Source organism: Rhinoderma darwinii, chromosome 4 (assembly GCF_050947455.1).
Source record: "Rhinoderma darwinii isolate aRhiDar2 chromosome 4, aRhiDar2.hap1, whole genome shotgun sequence".
Lineage (NCBI taxonomy): Eukaryota > Metazoa > Chordata > Amphibia > Anura > Rhinodermatidae > Rhinoderma > Rhinoderma darwinii.
Window position 1 is genome coordinate 379,427,285 of NC_134690.1, and position 26,801 is coordinate 379,454,085.

At 43.1% G+C, this 26,801-nt stretch overlaps 1 protein-coding gene across 1 annotated transcript in view; it reads left to right on the forward strand.

The window, feature by feature from the left end:
• Positions 1 to 26,801, forward strand: part of LOC142760569 (uncharacterized) — a 66,755-nt gene that overhangs the window by 38,542 nt on the left and 1,412 nt on the right. The window contains exons 18-22 of the mRNA XM_075863758.1: positions 13,920 to 13,940; positions 14,685 to 14,770; positions 19,847 to 20,030; positions 23,629 to 23,754; positions 26,380 to 26,536. Of these exons, the coding sequence (XP_075719873.1) occupies positions 13,920 to 13,940; positions 14,685 to 14,770; positions 19,847 to 20,030; positions 23,629 to 23,754; positions 26,380 to 26,536 (574 nt within the window). The remainder of the gene's footprint in view (positions 1 to 13,919; positions 13,941 to 14,684; positions 14,771 to 19,846; positions 20,031 to 23,628; positions 23,755 to 26,379; positions 26,537 to 26,801) is intronic.

Sequence of the window (26,801 nt, forward strand, 5' to 3'; positions counted from 1 at the left end):
TTACAAATTAGAATATTTTTTTTGCCGAAATTCATTTGTAATACAATTTTTTGTGTAACATAGAATGTTTTACCAGAGAAACGTAGCTCAATATTTATTGCCCAGATTCTGCAGTTTTTAGAAATATCCCACATGTGGCCCTAGTTTGGTAATGGACTGAAACACCGGCCTCAGAAGCAATATATTTTAGGCACCATGTCAGGTTTGAAGAGGTCTTGTGGTGCCAAAACAGTGGAAACCCCCCAAAAGTGACCCCATTTTGGAAACTAGACCCCTTTAAGGAATTTTTCTAGGGGTATAGTTAGCATTTTGACACCAAAGGTTTTTTGAAGAATTTAGTGGAATTAGGCTGTGAAAATGAATATTAACATTTTTTCCACTAAAATGTTGACATTTTCAGTTTCACAAAGGATAAAGGAGAAAAAGCACCCCAGTAGTTTGTAAAGCAATTTCTCCGGATTACAGCAATACCCCATATGTGGTCATAAATGTTTTTTCATTAGAATTCATTTCTATTTTCACTCTCCGCCTTCTAAGAGCCATAACCATTTAAAGTACCATATAATGTACTGGGAAACTGAAAATAAAATTCTTTGTGCGCTGAAACTGGAAAAATCTGTGAATACTCCATAGTTTTTTGGGTTTCATTTTTACAGCTTTCACCGTTCGGTAAAAACGACAACTTAACTTTATTCTGCAGCTAAATACGATTACGGTGATACCAACTTTATGTGTTTTTTTAAATATATTTTACTAGTTTTACAAAGAAAAACCTATTTGTTTTGTTTTACCACATTCTGAGAGCCATAACTTTTTTATTTTTTTGGTTGATTGAGCGGTGTGAGGGCTTATTTTTGACGGGACGAGCGGTAGTTTTTATTGGTACAAATTTTTGGTCCATACAACTTCTTGATCACTATTATTACATATTTTTTAAGAGCTAAGGTGACCAAAAAAAAAGGCTTTATTTTTTACGCCATTTACTGTGCGCTATAAATGACAATTTTCATTTATTGTGCAGGTTGATACGATTATGTTGATACCATATGTATATAGTTTATTTTAATTTATTTTTTGCAGCGTTTAAAAAGAAAATAATAAAATCACTTTATTATAAAATAATAAATTTCTTGTGTCACCATATTCTGAGAAATAAGTTTTTTATTTTTCGGTCAAAAAAGCTGTTTAAGTTGCTTGTTTTCTGCAGGACGGGTTGTCGTTTTTATTGGTACTATTTCAGGGGAAATGTGGCTTTTTGATCACTTTTTATTCTATATTTTGTGAGGGGCGGTGACCAAAAAATAACGATTCTGGTATTATTATTTTTTTTTTGCAATGTTCACCGTGTGGGAAAAATAACATTATAGTTTTATAGATTGGGTCTTTACGAACGCTGTGATAACAAATATGTGTACTTTTTTAAACGTTTTAATTTTTTTCCTATAATAAAATACATATTATAGGAAAAAAAACTGTTTTTGTTTTTTTACTTTATAACTTTTATTTTTACACTTTTATAAAACATTTTTATGAACTTTTTTTTTTGTCCCACTATGCTCTGATCGCTGCTATAATACATTACACTACCCATGTAGTGTAATGTATTATAACTGTCAGTGTGACGCTGATAGTCACTCTGACAGGAAGCCTATGAGGACCAGCCACTGGCTGGTCCTCATAGCTTTCATGCATGGCAGTCCCGGAGGGCATTGTATGGCGTCTGGTTGCCGTGACAACCAGTGCCAACACCCGCGATTAATCCCAGGAAAGTTTGTTGTTACAACAAACTTTCCCTGCAATGTCACATGATCGGGACCTGAACCAATCAGGTTCCCGATCATGTCTCCAGGACCAGAGGCAGGTGTTAAAAGCGCGATCCGAGTGTCAGCGCCACTCTGAGACACCCGATCGCTGTGTTAACACCCATTGTGAATTCCCGTCGGCGCTGCACAGAGCCCAGCAAGTGCCGACGTGAATTTACAGTGAGCTCTCGGCACGTAAAAGTTAATTGGATCAGTAATCATAATACGACCAGTGGTTTTTCATTTCCCGCTCGGGACCCCTCTTTGAGCTTTAGTAGAGAGTTGCTATGTAAGTGTGGCTACTACTTTGTCAGCCATTTGTTTTAAATGTACAGACAGAAAAAGATTCCCCCAGCGATAAAAGCTGGACATCGGGGGGTTAGAGAAGCTGGACCCACAACAATCAGATGATCACCGGCCAGCTTCTATTTAAAAGGGTGTTGTTTTCATGAGATAAACCCTTTAAAGGAGAATTCAATCTTTAAGGGAGGTGTAATCAATACTTCTATACTGTTTTCCTTGTGATTCACCTCACTTGTCAGCTCTCAGTACGTGAGAATTTGTCTGTTTATTGTAAACATTAGCGATCCATATTGTTATAGTATCCCATTAAATTGGATCTCTAGTCCTCTAGACTGGAGATCTTCTTTGTTCTGAAGATATAATTACTCAGTGAAAGCACCAAGTCTTCCTGACCCAATGCCTTTCTTAATCCCTGGCACGGCAGTGTGAAGTTGAGCGTTTAGTCACATGTCAATGACGTCATATGTCTCATCCCATCCACTCACTAGACTCTGATGATATCAATAAGAACCATCAGAGTCTATAGCAGGGGTGGGCAAACTTTTTGACTCGCGGGCCACAATGGGTTCTAAAATTTGACAGGGGCCGGGCCAGGAGCATTTGGAGGGAGTGTTTGGGCCGGATATACTAAAGCATTAAATGTAGTGTGTGCAAACCTCATAGCACAGTAAGAACACTACAACCCAATTTATTAACTGTCTTTCAAATGTGAAAAATAGCCCTTATCAGTTAATAAATTTGTCTCAAGGAATATGCAAGATATGGCATTTACATACTATTTCGCAGATACTGGGAGGAGGAAATGTAAATAGATTAAAATAACATACGCACTGTGATTTATCAAGAAAAAAGTTCTGTTGACTCTGTAAATTAGCTGCCAACCTCTGAGCAGTAGCCGCCCGTTCTTGTGTTGACTGCTTGCTAGCATAGTTTGCATGCTTCGTGGCAAAGTGACGGCTGATATTGTACTCTTTGAAAACCGAAGGGCTTAATGGTGACGTGAAACGAAGTGAAAATTAAAGTGAAATAAAGAGAAATACGCGCCACATTAACCCCTTAATGACCGGGCCATTTTGCACGTTAATGACCAAGGATTATTTTTTGTTTTTTCATGGTCGCATTCCAAGAGTCGTAACTTTTTTTTTATTACGTCGACATAGCCGTATAAGGGCTTGTTTTTTGCGGGACGAGTTGTATTTTGTAATTGCACCATTTTTAGATGCTTACAATATATTGATTCACTTTTATTAACTTTATTTTAGGAGAGAATTGAAAATAAGCAGCTATTCCAGCATTAATTTTCACGTTATAAATTTATGCCCTTTACTATGCAGCATAAATAACATGTTACCTTTATTCTACGGGTCGGCACGATTACGAGGATACCAAATATGTAAAGGTTTTATATGTTTTCCTATGTTTGCACAATAAAAACCCTTTTAGAAAAAAATTACTTGTTTTTGCATCGCTGCGTTCCAAGAGCCGTCATTTTTTTATTTTTCCGTCGATGTGACCGTATGTGGGCTTGATTTTTGCGGGCCAATGCGTAGTTTTCATTAGTACTATTTTGGGGTACATAGGACTTATAGATTAACTTTTATTTTATTTTTTATGGGGGGAATGGGAGAAAAGAGAGAATTTTGCCGTTGTTATTTGCGGGTTTTTTGGACGCCGTACATCCGGCGGTTTCATTAATGTGTTCATTTTATTGGTCAAGTTGTTACGATCGCGGGGATACCATATATGTGTATGAGTGATTTGTTTTGACACTTTTACTGAATAAAACCACTTTTTGGGCAAAAAAAGTAGTTTTATTTGATTTTGACTGTAATTATTTTATTTTTTTTCAACAAACTTTATTTAACTGATTGACATTTTTTTTTTAAGTCCCACCAGGGGACTTCACTATGCGATGTGCCGATCGCATATATAATGCTTTGGTATACTTAGTATACCAAAGCATTATTGCCTGTCAGTGTAAAACTGACAGGCAACCTGTTAGGTCATGCCTCCGGCATCGCCAAACAGGCAGTTGCGGAAGACAGACCTGGGGGTCTTTGTTAGACCCCCGGCTGTCATGGAAACCCGACGGCGACCCGCGATTTGTTTGCGGGGGCGCCGATCGGGTGACAGAGGGAGCTCCCTCCCTCTGTCAAACACATTAGATGCCGCTGTCACTATTGACAGCGGCATTTAATGGGTTAAACTGCCGGAATCGGAGCGCGCTTCGATTCCGGCAGTTGCAGCAGGAGCCAGGCTGTGTATAACAGCCGTGCTCCTGCCGCTGATCGCGTGGGTACACTTGCAGTACCCGCGCCATCACAGGACGGATATATCCGTCCTCCTGCGCGAACTAGCAGCTGCTGAGGACGGATATATCCGTCCTTCGGCGTAACAACGGTCAATGTGTTTTGAGTGCGCCATCTATTGGGAAAACGTGGGCATTGCAGGGAAAGGGGAAAAAAAAGGAGGTTTTTACTATGATTTGGACAAGTTCGGCGGGCCGGATTAAAAAGCCTAACGGGCCGTATGTGGCCCGCGGGCCGTAGTTTGCCCATGTCTGGTCTATAGGGAGTATAGCTTTCCCCTACAGCCAGGCCTAAGCAAGGGGGCCCCATAGCAAAGATCAAAATGGACCCCTTAATATGGTGACTGGTTTTGTTCTACCAGGACAAAAGGGCCTAGTGTTTGTTTCCCCCTTAAGGTCCTTTAACACCGGTCAATATGGGCCATGAAAGCTAGCGCAGATCAACGAGACAGCTTTTTGATCGGCGCTCTATTGCTCCTTTTGTCAAGGAGCAATGATTGGTTATGTATGGGGATGAGTGATCATTACTACATTCGTTCGTCCCCATATATCTCCATCATGTTGGCAGCACATCTCCCTGTTTACTGCCGACAACGATAATGTTTAGTGCTGCATTAACGATGCGATCAGCCGATGAACAAGCGTTTGCTCATTTATCGGCTGGTCGTTGCCCTGTTTGCTAATCATTGGCCTGTGTAAAAGGACCTTTAATCTCATGACCCTTGCCCACTTACCCACCCGTTGTATGCTAACAATGAAGTTCCTTGTTTGTTAACAAAGTTTCTCACCAACCAGTAGCAAAGGGGAGGGGACCAACCAGGACTGGACCCTTTTCTCCAAGGGCCCTATATCAGCCACGTGTACTGCCCCTATGGCATGTATGCCCTTTGCCTGAGGTTCAAGCTAAAAAATATAAAGTGCGAGTTTTGCTTTGGGGTTATCAATGGGAGGGGTATGAGACACAGGTTGACAGAAACGTACAAATAAAAATGTGAGCCCCTCCCCCACCGGAATCATTTAGCTTTATTGCAGAATGAACCCACAAATAAGCGGGAAATAACGCAATCTTTATCCATCTCCTGGGCTGTTTGTGATCCATTTCTCCTGCTTTCCATCTTTGCAGTACATAATTTTTCCGCAGGAGACAGCATTTAGTGAAACAATATAATTAACGAGCGCAGAGCTAATCAGGCTGCGAATTGTCATTTGTTCCCACATTTAGGTATATTTAACAAGCATAGCGACAGGTAATACACCTAGAGCTTGGAGCTTACAAGTGCTATATAGTGCTCATTAAATATTGTTGAATTGTTCCAACATGTCACTCACAGGCAGATCGCTCCCGCAGTAAGTGGCTTGTGCTCGCTGTCATTGCTTGTTTTAATCTATTCTGTGGTGTTCCTGTATAAAGATCCATATAGAAAATGGGATTTTCGGGACACAATACGTTTTTCGCAGTGTGAGATATAACAGTACTGGGAGCTAGTGCTATTTTAAGGACCGTAATTGCAGTGTTTAGCTACATTAGTTTAACATTCTGCTCAGCAAGTGATGTGTTCTGACAGTGAGCAGTAGCAGCTAAAGGGTAGAATGGGCACAACTCACACGCTGCTGGTTTGCAGGGCATTGCATGCTTATAATAGGATCATTCAGGTACGAAAGTGCCACAAAACAAAGTTCCTCACCATTATTCTGCAAATCCATTAGCAGAATACAGGCTGTATCTAAAGGGAAAGATTTCAAAAATGAAAATGATTGACATTCCATCCATAAAAGCAGACCACACAAATACATTTGGGCCAGCGGTGGTAGGGGTGTAATGTCGGGGTCTGGGTGGTGCATGACCCTGACAGAAGTGTTGCTGAAAAGATGAAAAAGATTCAAGTAGATTTTGTGACAAATAAACTTTACTTGGCCAACTAGGCCACAACCGGTGGACTGCACTGCCGGCTTGCTGACTGACTGCACCGCTGACACATGTGGGGAGACTCTTGCCCGTAACCACCACTGTCCACATGACACTTGCGCGCTCACAGGGAGGCTCCTTCCCGCCACCTGCAACATGCTTCAGGACCCAGACTTAGGGTCAATGTCGGTGCCTGTCACTTTTATGGCTTCCAAACAGAATATGTAAGGATGCTGTAATGTCGGGGTAGGGAAACAGACAAGTGAGCCCTAATCTACCCGCCACTCAGTCCCTGCCTACTTGCAACAACCCGCCCTAGGCGACGGGGTACAACTTGGCGACGGTCCTTACACTCAATAGGTGCACGACAGAAAAACAGACAAGGGTACAAAGAAGCCAGGGAAATGGGGAAGTTGCCCACGGGAACACCGTGAGCAACAAGCGAGGTGAACGAGCCGAGTCAAACCAGGAGATGAGCGAGGTACAAAAACGCAGAGCAGAAGAATGGTCAGTAAAGCCAAGGTCAATCACAAGCAGAGGATCAGTATTTCAAGAAGCTGCAGCAGGGCCAGGAAACCAACAGAGAAGAATCACAAGCAAAGGAGGAACAGGAAAGGCAGGTATAAATAGACAGAGGGCGGGGGGAGCTAGCTCCGTCTGGCCAGGCTGTGATAGGCTCTCCCACTCCTAAGCCTGCCATCCTGGATGGTGGAAGATGGAGTCAGTCTCACAGACATAGCAGCAGGTGCAGACTGATTACCTATGGGCGTCGACACAGAAGTTGTGTCTGGCAGATCCTTTACAGTACCCCCCCCTTTTATGAGGGGCCACCGGACCCTTTCTAGGTGGATCTGGTTAATTGGGGAAACAAAGGTGGAACCTCCTGAGCAATACCCCAGCGTGGACATCCCGGGCGGGTACCCAAGTCCTCTCCTCAGGCCCGTATCCCCTCCAATGGACCAGGTACTGGAGGGAGCCTTGGACCATCCTGCTGTCCACAATCTTGGCCACCTCGAATTCTACCCCCTCAGGGGTGAGAACAGGGACCGGAGGTTTCCTCGAGGGAGCCAAGGACGGGGAGCAGCGTTTAAGGAGGGAGGCATGAAACACGTCGTGTACTCGAAAAGACGGGGGCAACTCCAGTCGGAAGGAGACAGGGTTAAGGACTTCAATGACCTTGTATGGACCTATAAACCGGGGAGCAAACTTCTTGGACGGGACTTTAAGGCGCAAATTTTTTGACGACACCAGATCCCCGACCACAAACAAGGGGTTAGCAGAACGTCTTCTATCTGCCTGAGTCTTTTGTATGCTCTGGGACACCTCTAGGTTCTTCTGAACCTGGGCCCAGACTGTGCACAGTTCCCGATGAACGACATCTACCTCGGGATTGTTGGAACTACCAGGTGAAACGGAAGAGAACCGTGGATTAAACCCAAAATTACAGAAAAAGGGGGAGACCCCTGACGAGTTACTGACCCGGTTATTAAGGGAAAATTCGGCGAGGGGAATGAATGAGACCCAATCATATTGACAGTCAGAGATCAAACACCTTAAATATTGTTCTAGAGACTGATTAGTCCTCTCAGTTTGGCCATTAGTTTCAGGATGGAAGGCAGAGGAGAAGGACAGATCAATTTCCAACTTTTTACAGAAGGCTCTCCAAAACAATGAAACAAATTGTACCCCTCTGTCAGAAACAATATTGACAGGAACCCCATGGAGACGCAGGATGTGTTTGACAAACAAGGTAGCTAACGTCTTAGCATTGGGTAGTTTCTTAAGGGGCACAAAGTGGCACATCTTACTGAAGCGGTCTACTACAACCTACACCACCGACTTGCCTTGAGATGGAGGCAAATCGGTGATGAAATCCATGGAGATATGGGTCCAAGGTCCCTGGGGAACGGGCAAATAACATAGTAAGCCCGCTGGTCGGGACCTGGGAGTCTTGGACCTAGCACAAACTTCACAAGCGGCGACGTAGGCCTTAACGTCTTTGAGCAACTAAGGCCACCAATAGTTTCTGGAAATGAGGTGCTTGGTACCCAGGATGCCTGGATGGCCAGATAGTGCAGAGTCATGATTTTCCCTAAGTACCCTTAGCCGGAATTGCAGGGGAACAAACGGCTTGTTCTCAGGAAGGTTCCCGGGAGCTGAACCTTGATCAGCCGCAATTTCAGAGACTAAATCAGAATCAATAGAGGAAATGATTATACCTGGAGGCAAAACACAAGCAGGATCTTCCTCCGAAGGAGGGCTGGCCATGAAGCTACGCGACAGTGCATCAGCCTTAATATATTTAGACCCAGCCCTATAGGTGACCAAAAAGTTGAATCTGGTAAAAAATAACGCCCATCGAGCTTGTCTCGGGTTTAGCCTCCGGGCAGATTCTAGGAAAACCAGATTCTTGTGGTCTGTAAGGACCGTTACCTGGTGCCTAGCCCCCTCCAGGAAGTGGCGCCACTCTTCAAATGCCCATTTAATGGCTAAGAGTTCGCGGTTGCCAATATCATAGTTACTCTCAGTGGGCGAAAACTTCCTGGAGAAGTAGGCAGCCCCCACTCCCACCTCGGATGCGTCAACCTCTACGATAAATGGCTCCATTTGGTTGGGCTGAACCAGCACTGGGGCCAAGCTAAAGCACTTCTTAAGGACCTCAAAAGCCTGGACAGCCTCAGGAGGCCAGTGGAGGAGATCAGCACCTTTGCGAGTGAGATCCGTAAGAGGCTTAGCGATGACCGAAAAGTTAGCAATAAATCTCCTGTAATAATTAGCGAACCCCAGGAAGCACTGTAACGCCTTCAGGGAGGCAGGTTGGACCCATTCCGCTACAGCCTGGACCTTGGCGGGGTCCATGCGGAATTCATGAGGAGTGAGGATTTGACCTAAAAACGGTATCTCCTGCACCCCAAACACACATTTTTCGGTCTTAGCAAACAGTTTGTTTTCCCGAAGGGCCTGGAGCACCTTCCTGACATGCTCAATGTGGGAGGACCAGTCCTTGGAAAACACAAGTATGTCATCAAGGTACACTACAAGAAATACCCCCAGATAGTCTCTTAAAACCTCATTTATGAAATTCTGGAAGACCGCGGGAGCATTACACAACCCAAAGGGCATGACGAGGTATTCGAAATGACCTTCGGGCGTGTTAAATGCAGTCTTCCACTCATCCCCCTCTTTGATGCAGATAAGGTTATAAGCCCCCCGTAGATCAAACTTAGAGAACCATTGGGCCCCCTGAACCTGATTGAAGAGATCAGGAATCAAAGGAAGGGGATACTGGTTCCCTACAGTGACCTTATTCAAGTTTCGGTAGTCAATGCATGGCCTAAGACCACCATCCTTCTTCCCTACGAAGAAGAAGCCAGCACCTACCGGAGAAGTAGAGGGGCGAATGTAACCCTTGGTCAGGCATTCCTGGATATACTCTCTCATGGCTACACGTTCGGGACAAAGGAGATTAAATATCCTACCCTTAGGGAGCTTAGCTCCTGGTACCAAATGAATTGCGCAATCGTATTCTCTATGAGGTGGTAACACTTCGGAGGCCTCTTTAGTGAAAACATCAGCGAAGTCCTGAACAAACTCAGGTAGAGTGTTCACCTCCTCAGGGAGAGAAATAGAATTAACAGGAAAACATGACGTCATGCATTTATTACCCCATTTGGTAAGATCCCCAGTATTCCAGTCAAAAGTGGGATTATGCAACTGCAGCCAGGGAAGGCCTAAAACTAAATCGGACGATAATCCCTGCATCACCAGTACAGAGCACTGCTCCAAATGCATGGAGCCCACAAGGAGTTCAAAAACAGGGGTATGCTGTGTAAAATAACCATTAGCAAGAGGAGTGGAGTCGATACCCACTACCGGGACAGGTTTAGGCAAATCAATAAATGGCATAGCTAGAGACATAGCAAATTCCACAGACGTAATATTAGCAGAAGACCCTGAATCCACGAAGGCACTGCCGGTAGCAGACCTACCACCAAAAGAGACCTGAAAGGGAAGCAAGATTTTATTACGTTTCATATTTACGGGAAATACCTGTGCGCCCAAGTGACCTCCCCCATGGTCACTTAGGCGCGGAAGTTCTTCCGGCTGCTTATTCTTATGCCTAGGACAGTTGTTCACTTGATGCTTGTCATCCCCACAGTAGAAGCAGAGACCATTCTTCCTGCGGAACTCTCTACGTTGTTGGGGGGACACGGAGGCCCCGAGTTGCATAGGTACCTCCGAGTCTTCCGTGGAAGAACGAAGCAACGGAACCTCGGGAGGCATCATGGGGGAGTCAGAGGAGAAAACACAAACGCGTTCAAGTCGTCGTTCCCTGAGACGTCGGTCAAGTCGTACCGCAAAGCCATAACCTGGTCTAGGGAGTCAGAAGAGGGATAGCTAACTAGCAGGTCTTTCAGGGCGTTCGACAGACCCAATCTAAACTGGCACCTTAAGGCAGGGTCATTCCACCGAGAAGCTACGCACCACTTCCTAAAGTCAGAACAATACTCCTCAACAGGTCTCTTACTCTGACGTAAGGTCACCAGCTGACTCTCGGCAAAGGCAGTCTTGTCAGTCTCGTCATAAATGAGCCCGAGAGCAGAAAAGAAAAGATCAACGGCGGAAAGTTCAGGGGCGTCAGGAGCCAAGGAGAAGGCCCATTCTTGGGGCCCGTCCTGGAGCCGGGACATAATTCTACCCACCTGCTGGCTATCAGAACCAGAGGAGTGGGGCTTTAAGCGAAAATAGAGCCTACAACTCTCCCGAAAGGAGAAAAAAGTCTTCCGGTCCCCTGAGAACCGGTCAGGCAACTTGAGGTGGGGTTCAAGAGGTGAGGTGAGGGGCACTACCAGGGTAGCATCAGGCTGGTTGTCCCTCTGAGCCAGGGCCTGGACCTGTAGGGAGAGGCCCTGCATTTGCTGAGCCAGGGTCTCAAGGGGGTCCATAGTAGTGTCAGGGTAGACTAGGTATATGGGCTTATGATTATGTAATGTCGGGGTAGGGAAACAGACAAGTGAGCCCTAATCTACCCGCTACTCAGTCCCTGCCTACTTGCAACGACCCGCCCTAGGCGACGGGGTACAACTGGGCGATGGTCCCTACACTCAATAGGTGCACGACAGAAAAACAGACAAGGGTACAAAGAAGCCAGGGAAATGGGGAAGTTGCCCACGGGAACACCGTGAGCAACGAGAGGTGAACGAGCCGAGTCAAACCAGGAGATGAGCGAGGTACAAAAACGCAGAGCAGAAGAATGGTCAGTAAAGCCAAGGTCAATCACAAGCAGAGGATCAGTAGTTCAAGAAGCTGCAGCAGGGCCAGGAAACCAACAGAGAAGAATCACAAGCAAAGGAGGAACAGGAAAGGCAGGTATAAATAGACAGAGGGCGGGAGCTAGCTCCGTCTGGCCAGGCTGTGATAGGCTCTAAAAACTCCTAAGCCTGCCATCCTGGATGGTGGAAGATGGAGTCAGTCTCACAGACATAAAAGCAGGTGCAGACTGATTACCTATGGGCGTCGACACAGAAGTTGTGTCTGGCAGATCCTTTAGGGTATGTGCACACACACTAATTACGTCAGTAATTGACGGACGTATTTCGGCCGCAAGTACCGGACCGAACACAGTGCAGGGAGCCGGGTTCCTAGCATCATAGTTATGTACGATGCTAGGAGTCCCTGCCTCGCTGCAGGACAACTGTCCCGTACTGTAATCATGTTTTCAGTACGGGACAGTTGTCCTGCAGCGAGGCAGGGACTCCTAGCATCGTACATAAGTATGATGCTAGGAGCCCGGCTCCCTGCACTGTGTTCGGTCCGGTACTTGCGGCCGAAATACGTCCGTCAATTACGGACGTAATTAGTGTGTGTGCACATACCCTTACAGATTCACTCCAAATTGACTCTGTGTTGGTGCTATATAGGTTCGGGTTTGGAAACCCACACTATAAGTACGTAGAAGAAACCTAAAGAACTCTATGAACACTTGGGATTGATTTTCAAAATTATTTTATTTTATTCCAAACAGTGTTTTTTGGAAAAAACTTTATCGCTTTTCCAAAAAACAGTGTTTGGAATAAAATAAAATAATTTTGAAAATCAATCCCAAGTGTTCCTAGAGTGCTTTAGGTTTCTTCTACGTACTTTTATGTCTTCAGCAGCTCTTCTCACACAGTCCTACTCGCAGCAGCTCACACACTAGCCAGGTTCATACGCTTCCACCTGAACACACAATAGTCAGTCCACTGTCATTTTATGAAGTAAGCACCGCCCCCAGCGTCGGGACGCGGCACAGACATGCTGCAATATGCTGTTGCTGTTGTGACGTGGCGGTACACTATCTAAGATGGCGTACAGAACGTTCATCGCAGCACATCGCTACATAAGTATAACACTCTTCTTGTGGAACGCCGTCTAGAGGATGAAAAACATAAACAGCACACACTAAAAGCCCAGTGCAAAGTCCCCTTTAAGAGTTGGAAATTCTCCCACGCACTCTTACTGGGGGTCCGACACTGAACTGTCATGGGAAGGGCCGCTTCTGGACATCTCCCTGTTAGTCACATTCTTTAGAGATCAGCAGTTTCTGAGACAATCCACCTCATCTAGCACCTACAATCATTCCAAGTCGCTCAAATCACAACTCTTTTCCCAGGCGGGGTTTGGTCTGAACAACAACTGAACTGTCATGGCGCGGGGTGTGGACCCACTGGGCCGTACCGCATAGCAGGATAGCAGCTGGCCAACTAGGTACGAAACAATGTCTATAGTCCAGAATGGGTACCTGAGGATATGTAGCGGTGACACAACTTGACTTTCACTGTAGATGGCACAGTAGATGCTGTGGAAGACACGACTTGACTTTCACTGTAGATGGCACAGAGGCACGGTAGCATGGGATACAGGATACAGGCAGCAGGAACGAGTAACACTGGGAACTGGAAAACACTGGGAGACCATTTGCAAGACAAACTTTAGGTAGACAACAACGCTCAGGTAAGGATCAAGTGGGCAGAGTCCTTTTTAGAGTCCAGCAGCATTCTGGGCTAATTACTGATTAATGACAACTGGACGTGTACTGGCCTTTTAAGGCCGTGCACGTGCAGGTGCGCGCGCCCTGCGGGAAACAGTCCCAGAACCCGGAAGTGAGTGTCGGCGTCTCCCTGGAGGGAGATGCCGCCGAGAACACAGACATCCATGGCCAGGGCAGTCAGAGGGTAAGTCTGAACGACGGCCCTCGGCCATAGACGTTACATGAACTTCTTCACCATGTCTCTAGCTCTTATGTATTGAGTTGCTGCCGCATAATTGGCTGTTTAAATACATGCATTAATAAATAGGTGAAGTGGGTATCTAATATAGTACCCCGCAATGTGCATATAATACATATCTTTATGGATATAAACTAAAATTCCCTAATAACAAATGCCATTTAAAGGGTCCCGGTGTTTTAACAATCTACCCTTTTGTTTAAGGCATCTATGGGTGTCCCAGCTTATGAAGAAGCACCCAAGTTATCACCTTAGTGGTCTCAGGTTTAATTGTTTTTATTAAGTTACATTAAGATATTAAGATTACATCTGAAATATTTCATTTTTTTCAGGTAATTCCGCAAATCCACCAGGTAAGAATAAAAACTATTTTTTATTATTTTTACTTGTTTTACACTATAACTATAGGCATAAGTTTCAGCAATAAAGATGTGAAAAGAAAACGAATGATCGATAGATAGATAGATAGATAGATAGATAGATAGATAGATAGATAGATAGATAGATAGATAGATAGATAGATAGATAGATAGATAGATATGAGATAGATAGATAGATATGAGATAGATAGATAGATATGAGATAGATAGATAGATATGAGATAGATAGATAGATAGATAGATAGATAGATAGATAGATAGATAGATAGATAGATAGATAGATAGATAGATAGATAGATAGATAGATAGATAGATAGATAGATAGATAGATAGATAGATGATAGATATGAGATAGATAGATAGATATGAGATAGATAGATAGATAGATAGATAGATAGATAGATAGATAGATAGATAGATAGATAGATAGATAGATAGATAGATAGATAGATAGATAGATAGATAGATAGATATGGTGGGGAAATGCATAGTGCTTTATGTGAATACAACAAGGTATATATTACGTAGTTTCAGCATGGGGATAAGGTATTAGGATAAAGGCTACCCATATTCCATTTGTTTTCTATTTTAACATATACCAATAAAATAGAATTAGTATTTTTTTGTATAGAATTGTATAATATGTAGGGATATATGTGCTTTTTCCTTTACTGTATTTTCTTTGATGGATGATCCTGAGGGATTTTATATTTATAGGCTGGAATATATTTAATTGCACTATGAACTGGCTGACACGGATCGTTACTTCATTTCAAGAAATTTCCAAGCAGCAAGAAAAAAGGGTAAGTTGTTTTTTATAGTGTTATAACGGCACATGTGTGCCATTGACTCCCATTAAACAAGTGTATACTGTGTGGTGTATAATTTCCTGGTGAATACAAATCATATGGATAGGCAAAACGTGGTGTGAACTCAGCCTAATCCTAACATCAGAATTCTAGTGTAAAGGCCCTATTACACGGCTGATTTTGGCCGATGCAGCGAGTGCCGATCAACGAGAGAGCTCGTGCATCGGCGCTCATTTTCTCCTGTCACAAGGAGCTGTGTATGGGGACGAGCGGTCGTTACTATGGTCGCTCGTCCCCATACATTATTATCATGTCGGCAGTGCATGTCCCTGTTTACACAGGGAGATGTGCTGCCGACAATGATAATATTTGAGTTTTTAAAACGATACGATCAGCAGATGAACAATCATTTGCCTGATAATTTCCCAGTGTAAAACCCCCTTAACAACTGATGACAGTGTTGTCATAGTTATGATATCAGCAGTGTTATTACACAACAATTGTAACATCATAAGGGAGACCATGATAAAACTGATACCATAACACTGATATCAGCGCACTGACCTCAAGGTCTTTTTCCATATTAGACCTTTATGGTGTAGGCATTACATGGGGGGCCCAGAAGTGGGTATGCCATGAATCGGAAAAGATAGGAAAACCCCTTTAACACTGGTAATAATGGTAACCGTGACAATGATGACATAATAATGGTGTCATGTCCAAACTTTAAAAATGCTTCCTGTGACAATAATGTCATCATACGGAGTCGGTGATAATGACAACATTACATCTTAGTCCCCATGCACACGGCTATGCCCGTAACCACGGCCCGCAATTGTGGGCACGGCTGGCCGCCGCCGGCCGCCCGCATTTTCGCGCCATGCTCCTATACAAAGTATGGGAGCACGGCCCATAAAGTACGAAAAATAGGACATGCTCCATAATTCCCGGCACAGTTCTACGGCACGGACACGTCTGCCGGCCGCCCACATTTTTGGGCCATGCTCCTATACAAAGTATGGGAGCACGGCCCATAAAGTACGAAAAATAGGACATGCTTCATAATTCCCGGCACAGTTCTACGGCACAGACACCCATCCGTAGTGATACGGAAAGGTGTCCGCGGCCAATAGAACTGAATGGGTCCGTAATTGCGGACTGTATTACGGTCCGCAATTACAGAGAATTTTTAAGTTCATGTGCATGGGGCCTAAATATATATCATAATTAACATGACATGAAATACTGATTATGACAATTCTGATATCCTCATGCTATGACAGCATAATGCTGACATCATAGTAGATGCGCTGACAACACTGACATCATTAACATAACAATTACAACACTGACATAAAGCTGCCACTGTTATCAGTCTGTTGGCATGGTCGGTGTTGTCTTGTTTAGCATCATGATATCAACATTATGATGTCATAATGCCTAATACGGCAACACTGACATAATATGGGATTCCATGATAACAATGACATCACAGCAGTCACTATGACCACAATGAGATCATACTGGTGACTATGACAACAATGACATCAAAAGGGCGACCACGATAACATTGATACCAGATTGATAACATAGTAAAGTTTAAAAAAAAACACATGTCCATCTAGTTCAACCTACTATGCTGTAGTGTTGATCCGGGTGAGGTGAGCTGTAGGTGAGGACCAAACTGCACATTAGGTCTCATAAGTGCAGAAAAATATGGTTTGGGTGGATTATATAGCCTATTGCCCAGATTGTTAAGTTAAAGAATTACTATCTTCAGTGAAAATTGCTTCAAAACCATCAACTACCCAGTGCCGCTCAGTGGGCGCTGTTATTTGCAGGTGAAAGCAAAAAAAGATCAATTGCTTTCATAGTTGTAATAGCACAAGAAAATGCAGTTCACTGTGTGATCAACTGCTTAAAAGCAACCAAGGGAATTTTAAGAATTTTACCTACCTGTGCAGGAAATGTCTCTGAAGGTTGGGGCTTCTTGTAAAAAATACATTAGGCCTCATGCATGATGAATTGTAAAGAGTTATAATCTGGAACCCATGGAAATGTATGGGCCCATACTGTATCTATGTATGCCTTCAATTCCATATTGAGGCATACGGAGGGTGTTACAGATTTATGGAGAATTTTTGAGAAAAACAAATTTGCTATGTTTCATTGGTTTTCCTCCCTAGAAGCATTGTTTTTAGGGAAAAATACCTCTATAATACGGCACCATTCAGTGGCAATCAAAGTGTCTATGGCTCTGTAATACAGGACCTTAAAGCGTACCTAACTTTTCAGGGGACTTTTCAGAATAAGCTGTCATATGTGTGTACATGAGCAATAACACTATTTCTGGCTATTATATGACTTGTATTCTGCATTTTTAGCAGTTTTCCCCTCAGCAGGCTCTGTCTAATTCTCAGTTGTCTCTGAGCTAGTGGGTGGAGCCTAATGGAATGGCTAATATGTATTTTATACACTGCACACATAGAGATAGGAGAGCAAAATTCTCCTCTTCCATCCATCACATATCTAGAAGCAGCAGCATGAAGGAAATTATACAGCAGTAATGAGCAGTGTAGCTGAGAATCCAGCACTGGGGTGAGACAATAACACTTATCAGAAGCTGCAGCACTTCTGTGTATTTTTTTTTACTCTGCTCCTGCTTCCTGCTTTCCTCTCCATAGACTTGTATGGGCAGTGTGTCTGTGTATCTCTGCTTTTGCACCCTCCTCCTGCTACCCCTTCCACTCTCCATAGACATGTATAGTCAGGCAGTGAAGAGACACGCCCCAACTTCCTACAGTCTGTCAATTCTGCTCTGTAACTAGGGATGGATTTTGCTTGACAACAGGGTGTGGACAGCAGATTACAGGAAGGGAGACACCTAGTGGCAGTAACTTCACACAGAATTTGTATGGATAAAAAACGAAATTTTAACAGTAAATAAATTACAAAGTTGATCTATATTAGGTATACTATTAGATTAGCATAAGTTGTTTGAAAAGTTACTGTCCATTTAAGTCCTCCATGTGCTTCTATACAGGCTCGTATACAGAGCACTGCTGTGGGCATGAGTCTATACGGGTATCACCAGTTAGGGGGCAATGTAACAATTTTACTTCTCCCTGGTATAATCCCTTAAATCCATTGGTCAAAACGGTGACTTTATAAACTTGTGGGTAATCACAAAACTATGAAAATGTGGCCTATTGCCGTTTCGTCGATAGGCAAATTCCCAAATTGTGAGCCATATTTTCCACTTTAAGGGCAATGGAGGCTGAAATACATATCCATGTATCAGCATTTTAGCTTTACTTGTCTTATATAAGGGAAATTAGTTCTGTGATAGGAAAGTCGCCCATCAGCGAACCAGATTCACCCTTCTCTTCTTCATTCCTCGCTCTCATTCCTTTAATGCAGTGGATCATTTGGTACGGGCCGTGGATCATTTGGTAACAGGCCGCGGTATCTGGCCCGGTGACCGCAGTGAATTCCGGGCAAAAAAACGCACCAAATTGTGGTGCAGTTTTTTGCTTGGAATGTCCGCTGCAGAAAACTGCTGAGCATTCAGCCGGCGTTCTGGGATGACGTTTTATCCCAGGAGACCGCTGCAGCCTGTGATTGGCTGCAGCGGCGGTCACATTGGATGAATTGTCTTCACAGGAGGCTGGCCTGGGGGAAGAAACAGACTTCTGAGTAAGTATAAGATTTATTTTTTTCTGAGTTGCGTTTTTTGAGGCGGAATTGCTGCGATTCTGCTGTAATAAACACAACAACTGCTATTTGTTGTGGGTTTTATCTCCCATTGAATTCAATGAAAACCCGCAACAAATAAGCAGTGTTTACGCAAATACAATTTACATGCTGCAAAATAAAACTGCACTGCATGTCAATTTCTGAGCGTTTTTTCCGCTCACTATTTACGCACTATCTCATCCACTTTGCTGCTACTGTACTATGCTGCGGATTTAAAGAGGCTCTGTCACCAGATTTTGCAGCCCCTATCTGCTATTGCATGTGATCGGCGCTGCAATGTAGATTACAGTAACGTTTTTATTTTTAAAAAACGAGCATTTTTGGCCAAGTTATGACCATTTTTGTAGTTATGCAAATGAGGCGTGCAAAAGTCCAAGTGGGTGTGTTTAAAAGTAAAAGTCCAAGTGGGCGTGTATTATGTGCGTACATCGGGGCGTTTTTAATACTTTTACTAGCTGGGCGCTTTGATGAGAAGTAACATCCTCTTCTCTTCAGAACGCCCAGCTTCTGGCAGTGCAGATCTGTGACGTCACTCACAGGTCCTGCATCATGTCAGACGAGCGAGGACACCGGCAGCAGAGGCTACAGTTGATTCTGCAGCAGCATCGGCGTTTGCAGGTAAGTAGCTACATCGACTTACCTGCTAACGCCGATGCTGCTGCAGAATCAACTGAAGCCTCTGGTGCCGATGTGTCCTCGCTCGTCTGATACGATGCAGGACCTGTGAGTGACGTCACAGCGTGATCTCTCGAGAACACGCTGTGTGTCTGCACTGCCAGAAGCTGGGCGTTCTGAAGAGAAGTGGATGATACTTCTCATCAAAGCGCCCAGCTGGTAAAAGTATTAAAAACGCCCCGATGTACGCACATAATACACGCCCACTTGGACTTTTACTTTTAAACACACCCACTTGGACTTTTGCACGCCTCATTTGCATAAATACAAAAATGGTCATAACTTGGCCAAAAATGCTCGTTTTTTAAAAATAAAAACGTTACTGTAATCTCCATTGCAGCGCCTATCTGTTGCAATAGCAGATAGGGGTTGCAAAATCTGGTGACAGAGCCTCTTTAAGCAACGTGTAAACTGACCCTAAATCCCGAAACCCCCCCCCCCCCCTCCCCGCCCGTCCGTGGAAAAATTTTCTTGCATGAAACTGGTCCTTGGTTAAAAAAAGATTTGGAACCGCTGCTTTAATGTGTCATCAGTTTCCTTTATTGTGTTCCTGTACATTCGAATTGAGAAAAAGTTTAGACTACAATTGGTAGCTAATAATATGCGAATAATTCTTTTCTGATATCTTCTTTATAAAAGCTTAAGGATATGTTATCACTTGGGTTCGACAACAAGTTCTACGATCTACAGTTCAAGAATTTAACCAAACGAGGATTATTTGAGTATCGGATCAATGTCTCCAGCGACACGCCGCATTGGTTTCTAAAGGATTATTTAACCCGGGTGCAAACTTACTATCAGTTCAACTTGTCGTCAGTAGAAGGTATAGTCTCATGTTGTTTTGCTTTATTGGTGTGATACTTTCCTTTATTTTATGGACATCCAATACTTAGGTGTTCCATTAAAATTATGTCATTACCATGTTTCCTGAAGAAGACTTAGTCCGTGGACAGAAGAGATGAGGGCATGTGGCTATGGACCTTTCCAAGGGAGGTAAGGAAAAAAATGGAAATCCAGCCAAAAAAGATCCTATGACGTCATAGTTACGCGTCAGAAGATTATATGGAGGGAATCCGTGAGCTGCGACTGCCACCAGTTTCCATAGAGCATTATAGCCGTATTACTAGTAATGTAAGGCTCCAACAGCACCAAAGGGGTTTGGGCACTCTATAATTTTGGGATATTGACTCTCCTTAATGAGAATCATTAGGAGGAAGGGAAACTTCTGGCAATGGCGCCTGGGAAAAATATACTAGAGATACCCATGTGTTTTGGGCTTTCGGGCCTCGTCAGAACTGAACAGGTATTTTGGTTAGACTTGTAAGGTATTTTTTAGCTAATACTTGAGTCATGTTCTTAGATGCTGAGCGGTGCATACGGAGTTCGCACTGCCGCTCAGCCAATCACACCATATTTAACTGCCTATGCTACCTGTTTGACCCCTACGTAACTTTATTGGATTTCTACGTCTACATTTATCGACCATGGTGCTCCCTGTAATGCATTTGCCTTCTGACTACTCCTTGGATTTAACCTCTTAACAACCAGAATGTTTTGGTTCTAAATGACCGCACATTTATTTAGTAAGTTTGTGCACATGGTCGTTTAGTAGCTCTAAATTTGTATTTTATAAATTCACAGAAAGAAGGAGTCATATACTATTACCGGTATTGAAAAAGTAGAAAAAGTCAACATTTTATTGAATCACAATATTTATATTTGAGGTGATTTACATGCCACATAGATATTGATATTATTCATACAGTTTGTTCATAGAGATGTTACTATTTACATTTATTTTTAAGAATTTATTATAATCACCTTAATATAATTCTTGTTTGTATTTTCCACGAAGGACGGGGTTCCCTTTTAGGTTTGGGACGTGGATTTTATACATTTTTATTGGTCTTTTTGACCGCAATCTTTAGCCATATACAACCGCCTTGCCCCTATAACACTGAATTACCTGGGGTTGTGCATGGAGTGTTACCGGACTTTCAATGTCTCCGCTCTGGCCGTTATCTGTGACTCTCTGTGCCTGCGCGGTCTCCCTAGTAACGCGTTCTGGAAGCCGCGCATGCACGGTATAGTCCTGACGGCCTGGGACGGTGTTCCAGCGTTCTTTCGGGTTGCATGCATGCACCGTGGACCAGGCACTTCATCGGTTCCTTAAACATCATCGGACTCATCTCGCACCGTATTTAACTGTCTTATGAACATCGTTGTAGTACCCCTTGATAAAGCTAACCACACGAAACGCGCGGCGGGGCATCTCCTGGGCATACAAGACATGCCATCCTTATGGGTAAGACACTTGATCTTTATTTGCCTTTGGGTCACTATCTTTATTGATTGAGCTTAGAAGGTTAGTTTCCTCTATATGATAGTTCTCATATTAGTCCATGTTATGTTAGTTCACTACATGGTCTACTGACAAGCGCCTAGGATATATAATATCACTCTATCTCCTCCTCCTGCGGATTTATTTAGAACCAATGTTTTACCATTGTGTATTAGGCAAACACTGCATTTGTGACTTAGTGTCCATGATTAGGTCTTTATACCCATTTTTGTCTGGCATTCAACCTCATAGCTCTCCTCCTGATATGGTTATATAACTTGTCAAATGTAAGACTCGTTTTGCTATTTGATGTAGATGATTCTGTATGTAGCCCATATGGAGTTATTGATTTGAATCCTCTGTGTACAGTTTAAATATTTGTTGTGATTCAATAAAATTTAGACTTTTTCAACTTTTTCAATACCTGTAATAGTATATGACTCCTTTGTTCTGTGAATATATATGATATCGTGGAGTTCCTATTTGTTATTTGGGAGGTGGTAATTTGAATATAGGGATTGCCTAGCCGATCAATTATTTGCCCTGTGAGACTTGTATTTACTAAATTTGTATTTGTTTGATTACCAAAATAAATTTTTTATATTTTTTTTTGTGACACATAGGACTGTTTTTTCATTTACTTTCTGTCATCTTGATATATAATATGTATAGTCTTATGTGATTAAGGTGACGCGGGCTGTGTTATGGTTTTACTTTATGTGTATTTTTTTAAAATATTTTTCTTACTTATTTTTGTATATATAGTTTTTGTACATAATATGGCCCCCAAAAGGTCATAAAAGAGAATTTTTTTTTAATCATAAGGCTATATTCACACCTAGTGGTTTTGCTGCAGACTTTCCTTTCCAGATTTGAGAATGGAAAATCCACAGCGGAGTACAGTAGCAGCAAAGTGGATGAGATTTGAACAAATCTCATCCACATGCTGCAGGAATGTTTAGCACAGAAAATGCGTATGTCAATTTCTGATGTGGAGAGTGCACAAATTTGTTGCGGATTTTCCCCATTGAATTCAATAGGATTTGCTTGGGAATTTTGCTGTGGATTACTTGTGGATCTTCAGGAAAATCTGTAAGTCCAGATAGTTTAAAATAAGTTTAAATACGTTTCAAATAAAAAAAAAACACTATACTCTCCTCCCGTAGCTCTTTCGTGCCAAACTCTGTGCTGGGGCTCAAGTGATGACACCCAAACTACTCCTGCTAAATCGCAGGAACAGAAGCTTTAAACCCGTGCCGTACATTTACATAGGCTTCTCTATAGGACTTGAAAAACTTGGAAAAATGCACGTTCAAAATGGAATAAAATATAAAAAAGTCAAGCTTTAAAAACTGCTGAAAAAATAAGTAAAATATTGTGTGTGAACGTAGTTTTCTTATTTTCATAAAATTGTCTAGTTTCCCTATTTGCCTGTTTATTCTTGAAAACGACGTAACTAACTAGATTCTGAGTCCCATGGAGTGATAGCAAGCAGAGATCTTAAAAATGGTGAGGAATACATACACAAAGAGGGAATTTATTAAGACTGGCTTCTCATATGCCAGTCTTAATATAAAGAGTGTTGGAGTAAAATGCGTCTAACTTAATAAGAGGCGCACGCTTTTGAATAAATTAGGCGCGGCTTTGGCTGTCTGTGTGCCAGAAAACGAAATCTATGCTAGCTACGGGCTAAATTATAGTAAATGTGCCGGGCTGTGGATAACTACGCCGTTTTTGCTAAGCCCCACCCACTTTTTAAAGTGGCAGAGGTAAAACATCAAAAGTCAATTTCAACTTGTTCAAATTGCGGCTTTTGATGCATTTGCGGCTTTTTGTACCCAAGAAAACCGCCATATCAATGTTAATAAATTGACCCCAAAGTGTATTGCAAAATTGTATAACTTTTCATTACCCAATTAATAAGCTTTATTTGCGTTGCATAAAATCTGGTGTCATTTCCACACAAATTATTGAAAAAATAATCACAAAAATGTAATGAAATTCGTTTTTCTGCTTAACTTTTACACAGAATAAAATAATATTGAGCAGTAATGTATATTTATATGTTCTTTACATTTAGATGTGGATGAATGTTCTGCCAATGAGAATAAGTGCAGCAACACCTCGCTGTGTGAGAATACATACGGAGGATACAAGTGCGTCTGTAATTCCAGCATAAAGCTGGAAGGGAACAACTGTGCGCCTGGTAAGAGTTTCTTCTTTGGTAAAAGACGAAATCTTTATCTGTTTTGTCACATTTACCTCCTAGCCTACCTAACCCCCAGGTTTTATGTCTAAGTTGGCGCCATTTAACTCGATGTGAGGAAAGTATGGCACCTTCTAGACACTTATCTGATACAATGTGGACACAATATGGCACTATACGGGCAAATCATTATGTGGGTACATTTTGGCACTATGTGGGTAATGTTTAGCTTTGTTTGGCAGAAATTTAAGAGGTATGGCATTATGCCAATTAGTTATGGCTGTAGAGAGGGTCTGTTTATGTGTGGTGTGGGCTTTGGATTCTCTCATGCAGTTGGATCTTGGATGAAATAGCCCCCTAAGATTCCACATTAAGGCCAATTTCGGATGGGTGTATTGTACCCGTATTTCACTATCTGTATTCCGGATATAACACCCAGACCCTTCGCGGTTCTACTGAGCTGAACTTACAGCAATGTAGGGATTTAGGGTGCACTCTGCTGCTACGGGTGTGGGCAACCCTATATACAGTTAGATCGTCGATTGTTAAAGCCATAAGTCAAGTAATTATTGTAAATTGGGATTGAAGGAGTCCTCGTCAAAGATGAGTCTATTTGTCTTTACTTTTTACTTGCCCGTTTATAGACAAAGGGATGCAAGGGAATCTGTCCTCTGCCCTATGTTCATTCCTTTTTAGGGCATGCCCACACGTGGCGGATTTCCTCCGCAACTGTCCGCATCAATGCCGCACAGAATCTGCATTGCAGATTCTGCGGCGGATCTGCCAAAAATGTGCAGTAAATTGATGCGGACTAGCTCCTGCGAACTGCGGTAAAAGTGCTTCCCTTCTCTCTATCAGTGCAGGATAGAGAGAAGGGACAGCACTTTCCCTAGTGAAAGTAAAATAATTTCATACTTACCGGCCGTTGTCTTGGTGACGCGTCCCTCTTTCGGCATCCAGCCCGACCTCCCTGGATGACGCGGCAGTCCATGTGACCGCTGCAGCCTGTGATTGGCTGCAGCCGTCACTTAGACTGAAACGTCATCCTGGGAAGCCGGACTGGAGACAGAAGCAGGGAGTTCTCGGTAAGTATGAACTTCTATTTTTTTTACAGGTTGCTGTATATTGGGATCGGTAGTCACTGTCCAGGGTGCAGAAACAGTTACTGCCGATCGCTTAACTCTTTCAGCACCCTGGACAGTGACTATTTACTGACGTCTCCTAGCAACGCTCCCGTAATTTACGGGAGCCCCATTGACTTCCTCAGTCTGGCTGTAGACCTAGAAATACATAGGTCCAGCCAGAATGAAGAAATGTCATGTCAAAAAAGCAAGACGCATCCGCAGCACACATAACATGTGCATGACAGCTGCGGACTTCATTGCGGAAATTAGAATCTCCATTGAAGTCAATGGAGAAATTCCGCCATGAGTCCGCAACCGGTCCGCCACAACTCCGCAACATCCATTGCATGCTGCGGACACCAAATTCCGCAGCCTATGCTCCGCAGCGGAATTTTCCGCTTCGTCTAAACGAACCCTACTAAATAGAAGTGGAAGTCAATGGAGAAACGGCTCCGCTGCGGATTAACGCTGCGGAGTGTCCGCAGCGGAATTCAAGAGCAATTCCGGTACGTGTGGCTTTGCCCTTATTGTTCATAATCTAGTGTTAAGCTAGTGCACATTAAAATTATTATCTCTTTTTTAGGAAAAGTTACTTGCACAAAGTACATACCAGAAAAGTAATGTATATATACATGCAGCAGAGGTGAATATGTTTGTATCAGGTTTTTTTTGTAGTTTTTTTGGGCACAACTCATGGTTATATTATCATATTTTCTGTGACTTTCCACAGGACTGCAGGTAAACTTATTCAGCTATCTCAATTTAGAGACCTACAATTAAGCACATAAGAAACTGTTAACTGACAAATCCAGCTCTACTACATCCAGGGGTGGACATATAGCCTGACCAGCTGCACAGTGGTCCAAACGGGGGCAGGGGTCAACTCTGGCTTCAGAGGATTTTAAAACAAATCTCCTGCTCCTCTCGCCCCTTCTGCTGCTCATACTCTTCACGAAACTCTCATAGACTACACAGACACTGCATCATCCGTCAGCCAATCACAGGGTCTCTGTGATTGTTTGAGCTGACCTATGATTGGCTGATCGCGCAGTGTCTGAGTCTTCTACAGCCACACATGGAGAAGCAAGAAGAAGGAGTTTTGCAGCCTTCAGTACAGGGAGTTAACCCTTTACCACATTCCCCTAGACCACCAGGGATGTTACCATCAATAGCTACACTGCCCTAGACCACATGGATATGACCCGCCACTGCAGGGGAAATGTAGACTTTTTGGAAATTTTTCAGAAAGATAAAACCAATTGTGACGGTCATTATTTATTTCAAATATGCAAACACAAAAGTTGCGGGTATGCTGGCTTAAGTGGGGTCCATACACTGTATTTGCACAGGGGTCCTTAGTCGTCTGTGTCCGCCCTTGGTTACATCCTCATGTCATTGCATTGCTACTTTTTCTCGGTTTTTGGAAGAGGTTGGGGTTTATTTTTGTCTGCATCTGGATAACTACGATAACTTAAGTAATTCTTGTTTTTTACTTGAAAAGTCTCTAGGACTGATGAAGCGGTGACTGAAATAAGAGATTCCTATGAAAGAAACAACCTTATCCTGGGGTTAGTCCTGGGGTTCGGAATACCACTTCTCCTTCTCTTACTGCTTTTTATCTACTGCCTCTGTTTTAAGAAGAAAAATGGAAAAGTCACGTACGTACTCAGCAAATCACCTATAAATAAGTATGGTACAGATGTTATATGGTAGCTCTTTGTTAGGCCTTATTCACATCTGCTTTAGAGGCTCTGTTAGGGGTCTCCGTCGCAGATCCGGTGTCGATTATGGAACATAATAGCACAGCATGCTGCGCTATTGTCTCCGGTGAAAAATCACGGACACCCCGAAGGAAAGCCGACGGAACCCATTAAAGTCAATGGCTTCCATCGGCTGACGTCGGTGTCTGTTGTGCAACGGAAA